The sequence below is a fragment of the Girardinichthys multiradiatus genome, chromosome 13, assembly GCF_021462225.1.
Source record: "Girardinichthys multiradiatus isolate DD_20200921_A chromosome 13, DD_fGirMul_XY1, whole genome shotgun sequence".
NCBI lineage: Eukaryota > Metazoa > Chordata > Actinopteri > Cyprinodontiformes > Goodeidae > Girardinichthys > Girardinichthys multiradiatus.
In genome coordinates this window covers 24325156-24341769 of record NC_061806.1, presented here as the reverse complement: position 1 = coordinate 24341769, position 16614 = coordinate 24325156, and the positions used below count along the sequence as shown (strand labels likewise).

Genomic DNA, 16614 nt, shown 5'->3' with positions numbered 1-16614 from the left:
TGTTCAGGAAGCAACTAATAATTGACTTTTTTAAAAGCACTTGCATTGCCTCTACACATAATCTTACCCAGGGGGTAGAGGCATAATTTTTACATCAGAAACCCTTACTGTTTAAATAAGAGTTGATCAAATATTTGTTATTTGAAAGGATGTTAATTTAGTTTACGGGGTGAACTTGAATGCAACACGAGCTTGAGCCGTTGGACGGAGGCCTTAATACACCGTTTAGAAGCGCAACGACCGCAGGGCGGAACTGACACAACACCGGAAGTCTTTCACTGTTACACATACCCGGGTTAATTAGCTAAGAAAGAGTGAAAATAGAGTAAACATGCACTGAACTTCCATTCTTGTGTACAATTTCGCTTGTAAAAGTAGTCCCTACGACAAAAAATGGCTTCTACGTCAAACTGTGACACACCGTCTGTCTCCGACGTGGAAAAAAGCAGGAGTGGACTTTGCGAGGAGTTTGCTGGGATAACGGGAACTGACAGCGCCGTGGCTCAATGTTACCTGGCTGAAAATGACTGGAAGATGGAGGTACAGTAATACTAATGCGGCCAGAGAAAACTCTGCTCTAGGCACGCAGCTGCTGCCCATTTTATTGATTTGGTCACGGTTTATGTGTGGAAAAAATGTAGTTATCTCTTTTAGATACAGCTGGACGTATGCAATTGACTCTTAAACATATAAATAAACTTCATTTTTTTACAGCGAGCTTTAAACTCATTCTTTGAGGCAGACATGGAGAGAGTATTTGAGGAAGACTTTGAGGAGAGTGACAGCAGCCCTCAAAAAAAGAGGCAAAAGGTCGAGAAAGATCCTCCAAAGGAGTGGTGAGTCAACTTTTAAATGTACAAGTTAATATAACAAAGTAACTCAGATGGTTTTAACTTAAATACAGTTATTACAGTCTATGAAAACATTTTCAGCATCGATTTGACCGGAGACAGTCCAGCTGCACAAAGACCATCAGATGAAGATGACGGCAAACTGTCGCTGATCTCCTGGAATGTGGATGGACTTGACACAGACAATCTGGCAGAGCGTGCCAGAGGCCTCTGTTCCTATTTAGTCTTGTAAGTAAAACTCCAGCCCTACAGAAACGGGTCACTGATTGGATTCAACTAATCATAAGGATTAGAGTTGATTAGAAAACCAGTGCCTTGCAAAACTGTTCGTATCCCTTCAACCTTTTCACATTGTGTCACATGTTTTTATTGGGGTTTTATGTGATAGACCAATATAAAGTAGAGCATAGATGTGAAATGAAAGGGTATTGATGTATGATTTTAAACAGTTTTTTAACAAGTACAAATTTAAAACATGGGGCATGCTTCCTAGTTAGTTCCCCGAGTTAATACTTTTTAGCATCCCATTTTGCAGCAATTTATGGCTGCCAGTCTTCTGGTGTAAGTCCCTACTGTCTTGCCACATATAGAAACTCAAATGTTTGCCCTTTAAACATCAAATTATTCATATACACTACAGACCAAAAGTTTGGACACACCTTCTCATTCAAAGAAATTTCTTTATTTTCATGACTATGAATATTGTAGCTTCACACTGAAGGCATCAAAACTATGAATTAACACATGTGGATTTATATACTGAACAAAAAACTGTGAAACAACTGAAGACATGTCTTATATTCTAGGTTCTTCAAAGTAGCCACCTTTTGCTTTGATTACTGCTCCGCACACTCTTGGCATTCTGTTGATGACCTTCAAGAGGTAGTCACCTGAAATGGTTTTCCAACTGTCTTGAAGGAGTTCCCAGAGATGTTTAGCACTTGTTGCCCCTTTTGCCTTCATTCTGCGGTCCAGTTCACCCCAAACCATCTCGATTGGGTTCAGGCCCGGTGACTGTGGAGGCCAGGTCATCTGGCACAGCACCCCATCACTCTCCTTCTTGGTCAAATAGACCCTACACAGCCTGGAGGTGTGTTTGGGGTCATTGTCCTGTTGAAAAATAAATGATGGTCCAACTAAACGTAAACCGGATGGAATAGCGTGCCACTGCAAGATGCTGTGGTAGCCATGCTGGTTCAGTATGCCTTCAATTTTGAATAAATCCCCAACAGTGTCATCAGCAAAGCATCCCCACATCATCACACCTCCTCCTCCATGCTTCACTGTGGGAACAGGGCATGTAGAGTCCATCCGTTCACCTCTTCTGCGCCGCACAAAGACACGGTGGTTGGAACCAAAGATCTCAAACTTGCACTCATCAGACCAAAGCACATATTTCCACTGGTCTAATGTCCATTCCTTGTGTTCTTTAGCCCAAACAAGTCTCTTCTGCTTGTTGCCTGTCCTCAGCAGTGGTTTCCTAGCAGCTATTTTACCATGAAGGCCTGATTCACACAGTCTCCTCTTAACAGTTGTTCTAGAGATGTGTCTGCTGCTAGAACTCTGTGTGGCATTGACCTGTTCTCTAATCTGAGCTGCTGTTAACCTGCGATTTCTGAGGCTGGTGACTCGGATGAACTTATCGTCTGCAGCAGAGGTGACTCTTGGTCTTCCTTTCCTGGGGCGGTCCTCATGTGAGCCAGTTTCTTTGTAGCGCTTGATGGTTTTTGCGACTGCACTTGGGGACACTTTCAAAGTTTTCCTAATTGACTGACCTTCATTTCTTAAAGTAATGATGGTCACTCGTTTTTCTTTACTTAGCTGCTTTTTTCTTGCCATAATACAAATTCTAACAGTCTATTCAGTAGGACTATCAGCTGTGTACTCTATCCACCTCCTGCACAACACAACTGATGGTCCCAACCCCATTTATTAGGCTTAAAATCCCACTTATTAAACCTGACAGGGAACACCTGTGAAGTGAAAACCATTTCAGGTGACTACCTCTTGAAGCTCATCAACAGAATGCCAAGAGTGTGCGGAGCAGTAATCAAAGCAAAAGGTGGCTACTTTGAAGAACCTAGAATATAAGACATATTTTCAGTTGTTTCACAGTTTTTTGTTCAGTATATAATTCCACATGTGTTAATTCATAGTTTTGATGCCTTCAGTGTGAAGCTACAATATTCATAGTCATGAAAATAAAGAAAACTCTTTGAATGAGGTGTGTCCAAACTCTTGGTCTGTACTGCATGTACAGTGTTTTTACAAAACTAGAGGGCACGGTTGAATTAGTGCAAATATGCATGGTATTGATATATCTGGGTAAATGTTCATAAGAGCGACAGCCTGGATGAAGAAATTGTCTCTGTGGCTGGTTTTTGCAAATGCTGCTCTGTAGCGCCGACCTGAAGGTTAAACCTAAATGGTTTGTTTCCAGGATGTGTGGGGTCTGCAGAGATGTTAGCTGCCCTTTTTTTTTTTACCCTAAACCTATCTGTCTGTTCTCTAATCTTTACTGCTGAGCATATCTCAATACAGTGGAAAATCTGAAACACCAACTCTTTGTCCATCTAGCTTTATTGCGCGTACAAGAAACATTCACTGCTCAATATACCTGACAACACAAATAACTTATGACAAACATAACTTTGTTCTGCAAACTTCTTCACAAACAGAAAGTAGTGTACATATTCATACCTGTCTCTCCCCAACGGTTTTACACACCCTTGGGGAGAGAACACACCTCTAGGGGGGCGGATTTCATGGCCACAGACATCAGGGCGACAGGTCTGTAGTCAATTCGCCCTGTGATGGTGCGTTTCTTGGGGAACGGGATGATGGTGGAGCATTTGAAGCAGGAGGGAATCTCACAGCTCTAGAGACTTGTTGAAGATCTGAGTGAAGATAGGGAGCAGTTGATCATTGCAGGTTCTCAGACACGAGGGGGTAACATTTTCAGGTCCTGGAGCTTTCCAGGTCTTCTGACAATGAAAGAGCTTATTTATATCTTCTTCAGAGATCTTTGATCCAGGAAGGCGGTGCATGTGGAGCTTTTGTGTCAGAGCGAGATGTGGATGAGTTGGTGGGATTCATGAACGGCTGCTTTTTAAACTTTCCATTGTGTATGTTTAGTTGTCTTGCTAGAAAGTGAATCTTGACTAATCTAATGCAGCCTCAGTTTTTGTTCCAGGATTGCCTTCTATTTAGCTCATTCTTTCCATCAGCTCAGACCAGTTTCCCTGGCAGTGCTGAAGAAAAGCGTACACAAAGCATGATGCAGCCACCACCATGTGTTATGAACGGTGATATGCAGTGTTAGTTTTCTACCACACAGCTTAATTTTGGTCTCATCTGACCAGAGCACCTTCTTTTAGGTTATTGCTGTGTCCCTACATGGTTTGTGGTAAAACTGTCATTGTCTTCTTTCCAAAATGACTTTCTTCTTGCCACTTTTCCATAAAGTCCAGATTTGCAGAGTGCATAACTAATAGTTTCTCAATGTAAAGATTCTTCTAGTTGTGTTGTAGATATCTGGATCTCCACCAGATTTAGGTGACTTCTGAAGGCAATTGGTTGCGCTTGATTGTATTTAGGGGGATCAGAGAAGAGAATAGCTAAATACAAATGCATGACACAGATTTCAGATTATTTGCTTTTTCTTCCATTTCACAACAAAACATGCTAGTTTGTGTTGGGTTATTCTATAAAATACATTGCAGCTTGTGGCTGTAATGTGACAAAATGTGAAAAACGTTTTTGGGTGTGAATACTTTCAGCTGGCAATAAGCAGGAAAACATTTACAAATGCAAGGAGATTCTTCTTTTTAGGCTCAGCTTTTGTTTTACACCAAAATTGACCGCAAAGTCCAAACTAGGTTAGCCAACATGAGGTTGTTTGGAGGAGGAGACGGAGCTTTGGGGAGAGGTAAATATTTTTGCCAGACCCTACAATATGTTCCTTAACTGTAATGTACTCCGTAAACACAGAAAAGCCGGAGAACTTTCTTGTTTGTCTCTTATATTTGCCTTTTTTACACGTTGTAATTGTAATCCTTCTCCTTGCATAGATACACCCCTGATGTGGTATTCCTGCAGGAACTCATTCCACCTTATGTTCAATACTTGAGGAAACGGGCTGTCAGCTACCTCATCATTGAAGGTAGAGTGTGGCTCAAAGGGGCTTTTTTTCTCTGAGTAAATTCATGTTACAGTAAAAAAAAAAAAACTTGGATAAACCAGGATGAAATTACTCAGTAGCTGGTTTGCTTATGTTCACACCTCATTTCTTCACTTGCTAAAAACTAAATCCATTATTAATATATTAGTAATCTATGATGTGTGCTGTGTATGTGGCACACACATGCTCTCTACTAAATATGTCAATCTTGAGGTGAAAGCACTCCCAGAAAATGAGAGATAAATGTGTAGTTTCCAACTAGGAACATCTTAGCTAATTAAGAAGAGTGTAAAAACCCGATAAACAAATCAACTGTTGCAAAAGAAGCAAGGTTTAAAAATATTCAATGTGTTGTCTTCTAAGTAAAACGGTTAAGGATTCTTGGAAATGCTTAAAACTGGCTCCTATTTTACTCCTGTACTTGGCTCCTTGATGAAAGTTCCTCCAGTTTTCTTCAAACTGAGTTTGCACTGACTGCTGATCTCTGCAGGAAGAATGTAGATTTACTCCCAAGTTGTCCATACAGTCCCAGTTATACAAACAAAATAAAAAACTAAATGAATAAATAAGGTATACTTTAAAACTCTCCCTCTTTTGCACCCTGTCCGAAGGTGGTGAAGATGCTTACTTCACAGGGATGATGCTAAAGAAATCTCGAGTTAAGTTCTTGGAGAGTGAGATAGTAACCTATCCTACCACTCAGATGATGAGGAATCTACTTGTAGCTCAGGTATTTGCACTTTTACTTGAATTATTTCCCTCTCACAAAGAACCCCACCTAAATGTAACATGCAATGCCTTGCAATAGTATTCACAACCCTTGAGCTTTTGCACATTTTGTCATATTACACTAACACACTTTACTGTATTTTAATGTGGATTTATGTGATAGACCAACACAATGTGGTGCATAATTGTAAAACTGAACCGCCACCTTAATGTGGTGGAGGTGTTTGAGTGCCCGAATGATCCTAGAGGCTATGTTGTCTGGGGCTTAAATGCCCCTAGTAGGGTCTCCCATGGCAAACAGGCTCTAGGTGACGGGTCAGAAAAAGAGCGGTTCAAGACACCCTCATGAGGACTACACAAACGAGGCACCTGACGTCGCCCGGTACAGCGGAGCTGGGGACCCACCGTGGAGCCAGGCCTGGGGTCAGGACCCGTCGGAGAGCGCCTGGTGGCTGGGTTGCTCCTCGCGGGACCCGGCCGGGCCAAGCCCAAAGGAGAGACGCGAGGCCCACCACCTGCAGGGGGAACCGTGAGGGACCGGTGCAAAGAGGATTGGGCGGCGGACGAAGGTGGAGACCTCGGCGGCCCGATCCCCGGATGCTTAGGCTGGCTCTAGGGACGTGGAATGTCACCTCACTGAGGGGGAAGGAGCCTGACCTTGTGCGGGAGGTCGAGAGATATCGACTAGAAATAGTTGACCTCGCCTCCACGCACAGCGTGGGCTCTGGAACTCATCTCCTCGAGAGGGGCTGGACTCTCTTCTACTCTGGAGTGGCCCACAGGGAGAGGCGGCGGGTTTGCTTGTTGCCCCCCAGCTCAGCCGTTTCATGTTGGGGTTTACCCCAGTGGATGAGAGGGTCGCATTCCTGTACCTTCGGGTTAGGGACAGGTCTCTGACTGTCGTTTCGGCCTACGGGCAGGCCGGTAGTGCGGAGTACCCGGCCTTCTTGGTGTCCCTGTCGGGGGTGCTGGATAGTGCCCCTCCTGGGGACTCCATTATTCTGCTGGGGGACTTCAACGCCCACGTGGGAAACGACAATGACACCTGGAGAGGCGTGATCAGGAGGAATGGCCTCCCCGATCTGAATCCGAGTGGTGTTTTGTTATTGGACTTTTGTGCTAGTCACGGATTGTCCATAATGTCCATCAGTGCACTTGGCACCAGGATACCCTAGGCAGGAGGTCGATGATCGACTTTGTTGTTGTATCATCAGACCTTCGGCCGCATGTTTTGGACGCTCGGGTGAAGAGAGGGGCTGAGCTGTCCACTGATGACCACCTGGTGGTGAGTTGGATCAGCTGGAGGAGGAGAAAGCCGGACAGACTTGGCAGGCCCAAGCGCATAGTGAGGGTCTGCTGGGAACATCTGGCAGAGCCCTCGGCCAGGGATGTATTCAACTCCCACCTCCGGGAGAGCTTTGACCAGATTCCGGGGGATGTTGGAGACATAGAATCCGAGTGGACCATGTTCTCCGCATCCATTGTCGATGCTGCTGCCCATAGCTGCGGCCGTAAGGTCTGCGGTGCCTGTCACGGCAGCAATCCCCGAACCCGGTGGTGGACACCGGCAGTAAGGGATGCTGTCGAGCTGAATGAGTCCTATTGGCTGTGGTTGGCTTCTGGGACTCCTGAGGCGGCTGACGGGTACAGTGAGGCCAAGCGTGCCGCGGCCCGGACTGTGGCAGAGGCAAAAACCCGGGCCTGAGAGGAGTTCGGTCAGGCCCGGGTCAGTACCTCAAGTCTCTGGATGTTGTGGGGCCATCATGGTTGACACGCCTCTTCAACATTGCGTGGTGTTCGGGGACAGTGCCTTTGGACTGGCAGACTGGGGTGGTGGTCCCCCTTCATAAGAAGGGTGACCGGAGGTGTGTTCCAACTACAGGGGGATCACACTCCTCAGCCTCCCTGGTAAGGGCTACGTCAGGGTATTGGGGAGGAGAGTCCGACCGATAGTCGAACCTCGGCTTCAGGAGGAACAGTGTGGTTTTCGTCCCGGCTGTGGAACACTGGACCAGCTCTATACCCTCTACAGGGTACTCGAGGGTTCATGGGAGTTTGCCCAACCGGTCCACATGTATTTTGTGGACCTGGAGAAAGTATTCGACTGTGTCCCTCATGGTGCCCTGTGGGGGGTGCTCCAGGAGTATGGAATCGGGGCCCTTTATTAGGGGCCATCCGGTCCCTGTTCAAGCGGAACAGGAGTTTGGTCCGCATTGCCGGCACTAAGTCGGACCTGTTCCAGGTGCATGTTGGACTCTGGCAGGGCTGCCCTTTGTCACCGGTCCTGTTCATAACTTTTATGGACAGGATTTCTAGACGCAGCCAAGGGCCGGAGGGGGTCTGGTTTGGGGACCAGTGGATTCCGTCTCTTCTTTTTGCGGATGACGTGGTCCTGCTGGCCCCCTCTAGCCAAGACCTAGAGCATGCACTGGGGCGGTTCGCATCCGAGTGTGAAGCAGCTGGGTTGAAGATCAGCTCCTCCAAATCCAAGGTCATGGTTCTCAACCGGAAAAGGGTGGCTTGTCCTCTTCAGGTTGGAGGGGAGTTCCTGCCTCAAGTGGAGGAGTTTAAGTATCTCGGGGTCTTGTTCACGAGTGAGGGAAGAATGGAGCGGGAGATCGACAGACGGATTGGTGCGGCGGCTACAGTAATGGGGTCGCTGTGCTGGTCCGTTGTGGTGAAGAGAGAGCTGACCCAGTCCCGGATAAAGCGGAAGACACCGAGTACGAGTACCTTTGCACATCTGGAGACAGGCAGCCGTTTTCTTCCTGTATTGCTGTGTATTTATCAGCATCTATTTTCCCATCAACTATGACAAGCTTCTCTGTCCATGTTGAAGAGGATCCCCAGAACATGATGCTACCATCACCATGTTTCACCACACATATGCTTTGCTCTGCACTATATGTAGTGTTATTTTTTTTTCCCTCTAAAAGTAGCGTTTCAGATGCAGGACAAAAAAAGCTTATAATTTTGGTCTAAGGTGTAAAGAGCGCCTTCTTCCATATGTTTCCACAGCAAACATGTGGATTGTTTCTGTTTCCACATGGCTTGTTTCTGTCTAGATTGGCGGTTTTTCTTGGCATTTTTCTCAAAGGCAAGATACAGTGGGGTTCACAGTTGATAGTTCAATTATTTTGGGGAATCTAATTAAAAAAGGAGCTAAATACAAACGCTCACTGTGGTTTTCAGATTTGTATTTGCAATTTATTCTGACAAGCCATATATTCAAAGTCCTGCTTTGTGTTGGGACATCAAAATTCCAATTAAATACATTGGGGTTTGGGATTCTAACATGACAATAAGTGAAACAGTTGAAAGGGAATGAATACTTTAGTAAGGTGTTCTAAATGCTGCATGTCTGAAATCAGGTGACGTTCAAAGGTCAGAGGTTGTGCCTGATGACTTCCCACCTTGAAAGCTGCAAAGGCCACTCTCAGGAGCGGATGAAACAGCTGCAGACGGTGATGCAGAGGATGAAGGATGCTCATGATGAAGTCACCGTCCTGTTTGGAGGGGACACAAATCTGAGAGACACGGAGGTCAGTGTTTCCTCACTGCACTGAGTCGTTTTCTGTTTGAAAGTACACTATAAATTCCTCTTTGTTTGGTTTGTCAGGTAGCCAAAGTAGGCCTACCTTCTAGCGTCTGTGACGTGTGGGAGCGACTGGGCAAGCAGGAGCACTGCCGCTACACATGGGACACCAAAGCCAACAACAACAAGACCGTTCCCTTCGTCAGCCGCTGCCGCTTCGACCGCATCTACCTCCGGCCAGCTTCCAAGGAAGGAGTCCCATGTCTGGCCCCGGACCACATGGCCCTAATTGGACTGGAGAAGCTGGACTGTGGTCGCTACACGAGTGATCACTGGGGAATTTACTGCAGCTTCACTGCAGGGTAGAAACACTAAAACAGATGGAAGCATTTTGGTTAAAGCTGCTGTTTCACATCCGCTACTATGGTCTTTTTATTTTTACTATTTCATCACACTTGCTAAAAGATGTTCTGACATTGGTTGCTTGTTTATGTTAGGTCTTGATTTTACTAGTTGTCTCTTAAATGTTTTAAAATAAGCTAATAAAAAACTTTGCTTGCCTTCCCCCCATTAAAATTGATGACAGAAACAGCCACTATGAGGTGCGACAGCAACCTGAATCTTTTCCCGTTCTTCTAATGATGAAGATGACTGCAAACAAATTCTACTTTGTACAGGAAGAAAAGGGTTAAAAACATTGCATATTCAGGCGTATGCAGTGTTTGCATTCTACCACTAGAGGGCAGTGTTAAATTATGCTTTTTAAAATCATTGCTAAAGTCCTGGACAATTTGCAACACAGGCAGATCGAGCTTGGATAGAGAATCTAGATATAAATACTGAACATCCGAGCTTTAAGGTCTTAATATGGGAGAGAAAGCATCATCTGGCCAAAAGGGAGGAGATGTTTAAACTAAGCACAACAGAGTTCTGTAACATAGAAAACCTGGCTAAATACCAAATGCTGTTTTTGAAATTTAGATTATTTTATATAAGGAAAAAGAACTACCCAAACTAATCTGAGACTAAGTGGAAAAACAATCACCACCATTGTTAGTCTGGAAGCGATTACAAAGACATTTCTAAGGCTTTGGGAGTTAGACTTAAGTCCTACAGAGTCCTGTCATTGACCTAATTATGTGATTCAGGTGTGTTGACCCAGAGATGCATGTAAAAGATACAGGACACGGGCCCTCGAGGACTGGAGTTTGACACCTGTGGTCTATACCCTCTTATCCTTGCCCAGCGAGGGGTTGGTGTCCAACTCCAGGGGTCGATGGGTGAGAGATGGGATGCACTATGTACAGGTCCAGAGTCAGAGAAGCACAAAGACTCCATTGGATGACTCGCTATAAGTGATGGAATTTCCTAAAGGATAATGTCCCACCATCAGTTCTTGACCTTAACTTCAAACAATTGGGTTATGCTGCATCGCAATGATCTGAACCACACCAACAAGTCAAGTTTATTTATACAGGTCCTTCTCAAAATATTAGCATATTGTGATAAAGTTCATTATTTTCCATAATGTCATGATGAAAATTTAACATTCATATATTTTAGATTCATTGCACACTAACTGAAATATTTCAGGTCTTTTATTGTCTTAATACGGATGATTGTGGCATACAGCTCATGAAAACCCAAAATTCCTATTTCACAAAATTAGCATATCATTAAAAGGGTCTCTAAACGAGCTATGAACCTAATCATCTGAATCAACGAGTTAACTCTAAACACCTGCAAAAGATTCCTGAGGCCTTTAAAACTCCCAGCCTGGTTCATCACTCAAAACCCCAATCATGGGTAAGACTGCCGACCTGACTGCTGTCCAGAAGGTCACTATCGACACCCTCAAGCAAGAGGGTAAGACACAGAAAGAAATTTCTGAACGAATAGGCTGTTCCCAGAATGCTGTATCAAGGCACCTCAGTGGGAAGTCTGTGGGAAGGAAAAAGTGTGGCAGAAAACGCTGCACAACGAGAAGATGTGACCGGACCCTGAGGAAGATTGTGGAGAAGGGCCGATTCCAGACCTTGGGGGACCTGCAGAAGCAGTGGACTGAGTCTGGAGTAGAAACATCCAGAGCCACCGTGCACAGGCGTGTGCAGGAAATGGGCTACAGGTGCCGCATTCCCCAGACCTGGGCTACAGAGAAGCAGCACTGGACTGTTGCTCAGTGGTCCAAAGTACTTTTTTCGGATGAAAGCAAATTCTGCATGTCATTCGGAAATCAAGGTGCCAGAGTCTGGAGGAAGACTGGGGAGAAGGAAATGCCAAAATGCCAGAAGTCCAGTGTCAAGTACCCACAGTCAGTGATGGTCTGGGGTGCCGTGTCAGCTGCTGGTGTTGGTCCACTGTGTTTTATCAAGGGCAGGGTCAATGCAGCTAGCTATCAGGAGATTTTGGAGCACTTCATGCTTCCATCTGCTGAAAAGCTTTATGGAGATGAAGATTTCATTTTTCAGCACGACCTGGCACCTGCTCACAGTGCCAAAACCACTGGTAAATGGTTTACTGACCATGGTATCACTGTGCTCAATTGGCCTGCCAACTCTCCTGACCTGAACCCCATAGAGAATCTGTGGGATATTGTGAAGAGAACGTTGAGAGACTCAAGACCCAACACTCTGGATGAGCTAAAGGCCGCTATCGAAGCATCCTGGGCCTCCATAAGACCTCAGCAGTGCCACAGGCTGATTGCCTCCATGCCACGCCGCATTGAAGCAGTCATTTCTGCAAAAGGATTCCTGACCAAGTATTGAGTGCATAACTGTACATGATTATTTGAAGGTTGATGTTTTTTGTATTAAAAACACTTTTCTTTTATTGGTCGGATGAAATATACTAATTTTGTGAGATAGGAATTTTGGGTTTTCATGAGCTGTATGCCACAATCATCCGTATTAAGACAATAAAAGACCTGAAATATTTCAGTTAGTGTGCAATGAATCTAAAATATATGAATGTTAAATTTTCATCATGACATTATGGAAAATAATGAACTTTATCACAATATGCTAATATTTTGAGAAGGACCTGTATAGCGCTTTTCAGCAACAAGGCACTCAAAGCGCTGTACACGAGGAAAAACATTACAGTAATACAGAAAATCAAACACAGAAAAACAAATGACACTAATAATCCTTGGGAGTTTACTGGTAAGAGTTGGTTCTAATCCAATCTTTCTAATAGAGGTAATTACCTCATTAAGTCCTCTGTGGTAAGGAATTCATCCTGTGCTAGAAGAAAAAAAAAAAATGATATTAATCTTTGATGTCGCTGGTATGAGGCAGTTGTGGTCCCATCATTCAAATAAGCTGGATCACTGGTATAAAACAGTTTTAGTCTAAACTTTTTAAATAATAATGTTTGGCTGTCACTGGTATGATATAGTTGTAATACAAGCCTTTTAAGAAATCTAAAATTCTCTGGTCATTGGTATAAAAACAGCTTTAGTCCAAATTTTCAAATAATATTTGGCTTTCGCTGGTAATCCTTAGAAATCTGAAAATCTATTAAAAGTAATGAAATCACACATTTACGTAGATAAGAAAAGAAACCACGTTAGGTAAGAAGAGGGGAAAAAAATCATATTTCACACTTTATCCTTAGCAGGATACAGTTTGAGATTGCAAAAAAAAAACCTCAGCACAAAGAAGCAACAAATATACAAAAAAATCACACAGGAGATCCGGTGAAGGTGGTGTGAGGGGGTGCATATGTTTATCTTGAGCATGTGTGTGTGTGCATATGAATGTGTGCAAAGTAAGTCCGTGAAGCACTGTCCCAGAGGCCATTGTCCTTGATGATACGATGGAAGGTTCATCAACCGGCCACAAAGTTCTGAGCAGGTCCACAGATGTCCTCAGGGAAGGGAGGGGGCAGAGCGTCATGTTTACATAACTTCCAGGAGAAGTTGAAGATAGCCAGCCATCAAGGCCGTGCAGGGGAGCCAGATTCAGAAAAACAAATTATTTGGATCAGGCTGACTCTTAATTTTCCGTCAACTTTGAAAGTCTCGCTGGTGCTTCTCAATGGCAAATCCAAACAGCCAAATTCCAGGTCCTTTCCGCCAGATCCAAGCGAACAACTTTCTCCAAGATTTATCCTATTTCACCCCTGAGTCCAGGGGTGAAATAGGATAAATCTATTTTGTAGATCAAAAATTCTCAGTTTTTGATCTACTATGTCCACCTAGATCTTACATTGTTTACCCGTAGTGCAAGTACCATCACGTTGTTATTCGTTTGTTAATGATCTTACTTATTTTTCAAACATTTCTTTTCCTTTTTTGGGAAAGAAATGTTTGTGTCTGTGTAAGTATCACATCCAGTCTGCGATTCAGCTCACGTAACATCTCAGTCTGCAGATTCCATCATATATGCCAGGCAGCCTTACAATGCCCAGAACAGCTGCCGACGTTTTTCGAATTTCTCGATATGTCAGGTAACCGCCAACTCCAAAAAGCAGAAATCCTGTTATCAAACATCCAATTGTGTACACATCTTCAACATCCTGGACTGATAATATCAACAGACACACAATCCTCCACTTCTGCCAGGAGTCCATTGTGTACCTGGAGAAAAATGTCTCGTCTGGACAAGAGGGTTCCCCTTCACCCTGTCTTCTCGTCGAAAAAATTCGATCAATTGCATTAAGAGACCGGCTGACCAAATCCATAACTCAGAATTTTGGAAGATATGCAAAAAGAGGCTCCAAAAAAAAAGGTCCACCTCTGAAAGGCTCAAAACAAAAAAATGAAGGTTTTGGAGTGGTCTAGTCAAAGGTTCAATTTAAATGTATGCAGTGACCTTAAAAGTCTGTTGATGCTGAAAAACTCTTCAATGTGGCTGAATTAAAACTATTCTGCATAGAATAGACCAAAAACCCGGCCCAGCTGCTACCATGAGTGAAACAACCAGTAATTAGATTTTTCACATACAGGCAGCTTGATTTGGATCGCTTTGACCCTTAATACTTTATGATCTGAAACATGAAGGTGTCACAAAAACAGCGGCAACAGAAAACATCTGTGAGGAGCAAATATTTTTTTCACGCTGTACATTTCAAGACCACCTAGACCTAGAGTAGATCTGGTACAGACTACCGGATCTAGTCTACTTCTCAGCTGACATCTTGGTAGTCTGCACCAGCAGGTTTTTATGACATCCTCTCCAACCAGTCTGAGAACCTGTATTAATGTTGACTATGTGCAGATCATGCTCTGCTGCAACAGAGTGAAGAGGTCCTGACAGTAGGGGAGGACACATACAGAAGTAACTCCTCCTTGGGAGCATTGTCTTCTTATTTGTCTTCTTGGTTTCCTTGCAAGGACCATGAGAAAAAATCCCATAACAATCTGTGCACACTAAAACACAAGTATCTGCTTTAGTTGTGGCATATTGTGGATGTATTTTGCTACTTTTGTATTTTAAAACAGGCAAATGCGAACAATTGATGGTTTTCTGTTCATTTGGTGTATTTCCCTACATATATGAAGCACGTTTTATATGAAAACCCCTGTAGCTAGCAGAAGAACAGCAGGATTTTCAATGATTAAGGTTAAAAAAGCACTCACACGTTGTGTTTAAAGCCTTTAACTCAGAGATCAGGAACAACTCACGGAAGATATAACAGCTGTCTGAGTGAAAGACACCAGTCATGTGATGTATCCCTCTGCCTGGAGCTGCATCTTTCAGCCAGAGGCTTGTCTTCCTCCTTCACAAATCCACAAACACGCACACCATAAGTTTTGTGCCTGGAAGGCTGCATAGATGTGCTCCACTATTATCTCGCTTTCTCCCCTCAGCCTCTTTTATCATTTCACTCGTTGTCCCATCCAGAACCATCAGTCTCACACATATATTTTAGCAGAGCCCTCAGTGATGGCTGCATCTTCTCACTGGAGCACCGTCACAATGAATATGCTTGTCTGGACGTCTCCATGTGCTGACGGGGAGCCTCTGGGACAAGCTTTGTCCGTTGGCGTTGGGTCGGATGATGATGATGATGATGGATCTGACTCAGATCTGACCCCAGTCCAGAGAAGATCAGCAGATCATGTGAAGAGTCTGTGCTGCAGCTATCTGCAACAACTCAGACAAGGAGGAGATGCTTTGTTTTTGTGTCAACTGAACATGTTTACAAGCATACAGTGATTGACCCCGACTGGGATTTCTCCGGTAAATCTGGGATCTGAGGCACATATCCCATCTACAATCACTGCCTAGATCAATATTTCACACGACACAATCATCTCCCTCTCTACATCCAGTCTACAGCTCCCAAAATGCACACATTAGTGTTTCACTGCAAAACCACTTTAATATATAAACACAAAACTTCAGTAAAAGGAAAAATATTCCAGAAATAAAAAATCAAAAAGTCAGTTTATAACATACTGCAAAAAATTAAACAAATGTGTAAAAAAGTTCAACTGAACACACAATATTCCAAATATTTCTAAACAAAAAACAAATCGCTGCAAATAAAAGAAAAATGATTTTGAAATTATATTATGTAATATAAAAAAAAATACAAAATCAAAACCACAATATATGTTTCAAAAAGAAAAAACTATCAAAAAGGAAAATAAAAATCAAGAGAGGAAAAAAAAACAATTTTGGAAAACATGCGAACATTCCCAAAATATAAAAGCAAAAAAGAGCAAAACGATCCAGAAACACAACTTCAAAAATAACATTGCAGAACAAAATTGACCATAATTTTCAGGTAATTACAAACAATGCAAGTAAAAATGTAAATGTATTTAGAGTACATAACAATATACGTTTAAAAAAATCCTAAATCTCAAGACAAATACATCTTTATGTCTAGATTTAAATCAGCTATCATCTAAAATGGCAGCTTGTCATAATTCACTACTATGCATATATCAAGGGCCGAAAGAGCCACAACCTGCCAAAAGAAGTCATTAAATAAATATTAGTATAAATAAATACACATTTCAGATTGTTAACATGTGCCACTTTATTAAATACATACAAATAAATAAATATAAATTATTAATTAAATAATTTATTAATTATGTGGAAAAATTTATTTATTTTTTTTCCATTCTCTGAAATACTCGTTACTAGAATGACACCTTAACTAATTTTAACTGTGGTATTTTAAACAGCTCCTAACAACTTTAGACCAATCATCTTTAATCAGAGCAATTATGAATTCATCAGGCATATCTATTAAAATAACTGAGGCTATAGTGAAAGGTGATTGGTTTGTAGCTGACTGGTTAACCAATCCGACATGGAGCCAGAGTGACAATTATATTTGCCTTTTGTTATCAAGCCAAA

At 43.0% G+C, this 16614-nt stretch overlaps 1 protein-coding gene across 1 annotated transcript; it reads left to right on the top strand.

Annotated features, from left to right (window-relative positions):
• Positions 1-248: 248 nt before the first annotated feature.
• On the top strand, positions 249-9890 carry tdp2b (tyrosyl-DNA phosphodiesterase 2b). Its single transcript, XM_047383440.1, has 7 exons — positions 249-540; positions 715-836; positions 933-1079; positions 4922-5013; positions 5643-5761; positions 9132-9302; positions 9380-9890. Exons 1-7 carry the CDS (start codon positions 394-396, stop codon positions 9659-9661), a joined length of 1080 nt encoding a protein of 359 aa, XP_047239396.1. The 5' UTR covers positions 249-393; the 3' UTR covers positions 9662-9890.
• Positions 9891-16614: the final 6724 nt, after the last annotated feature.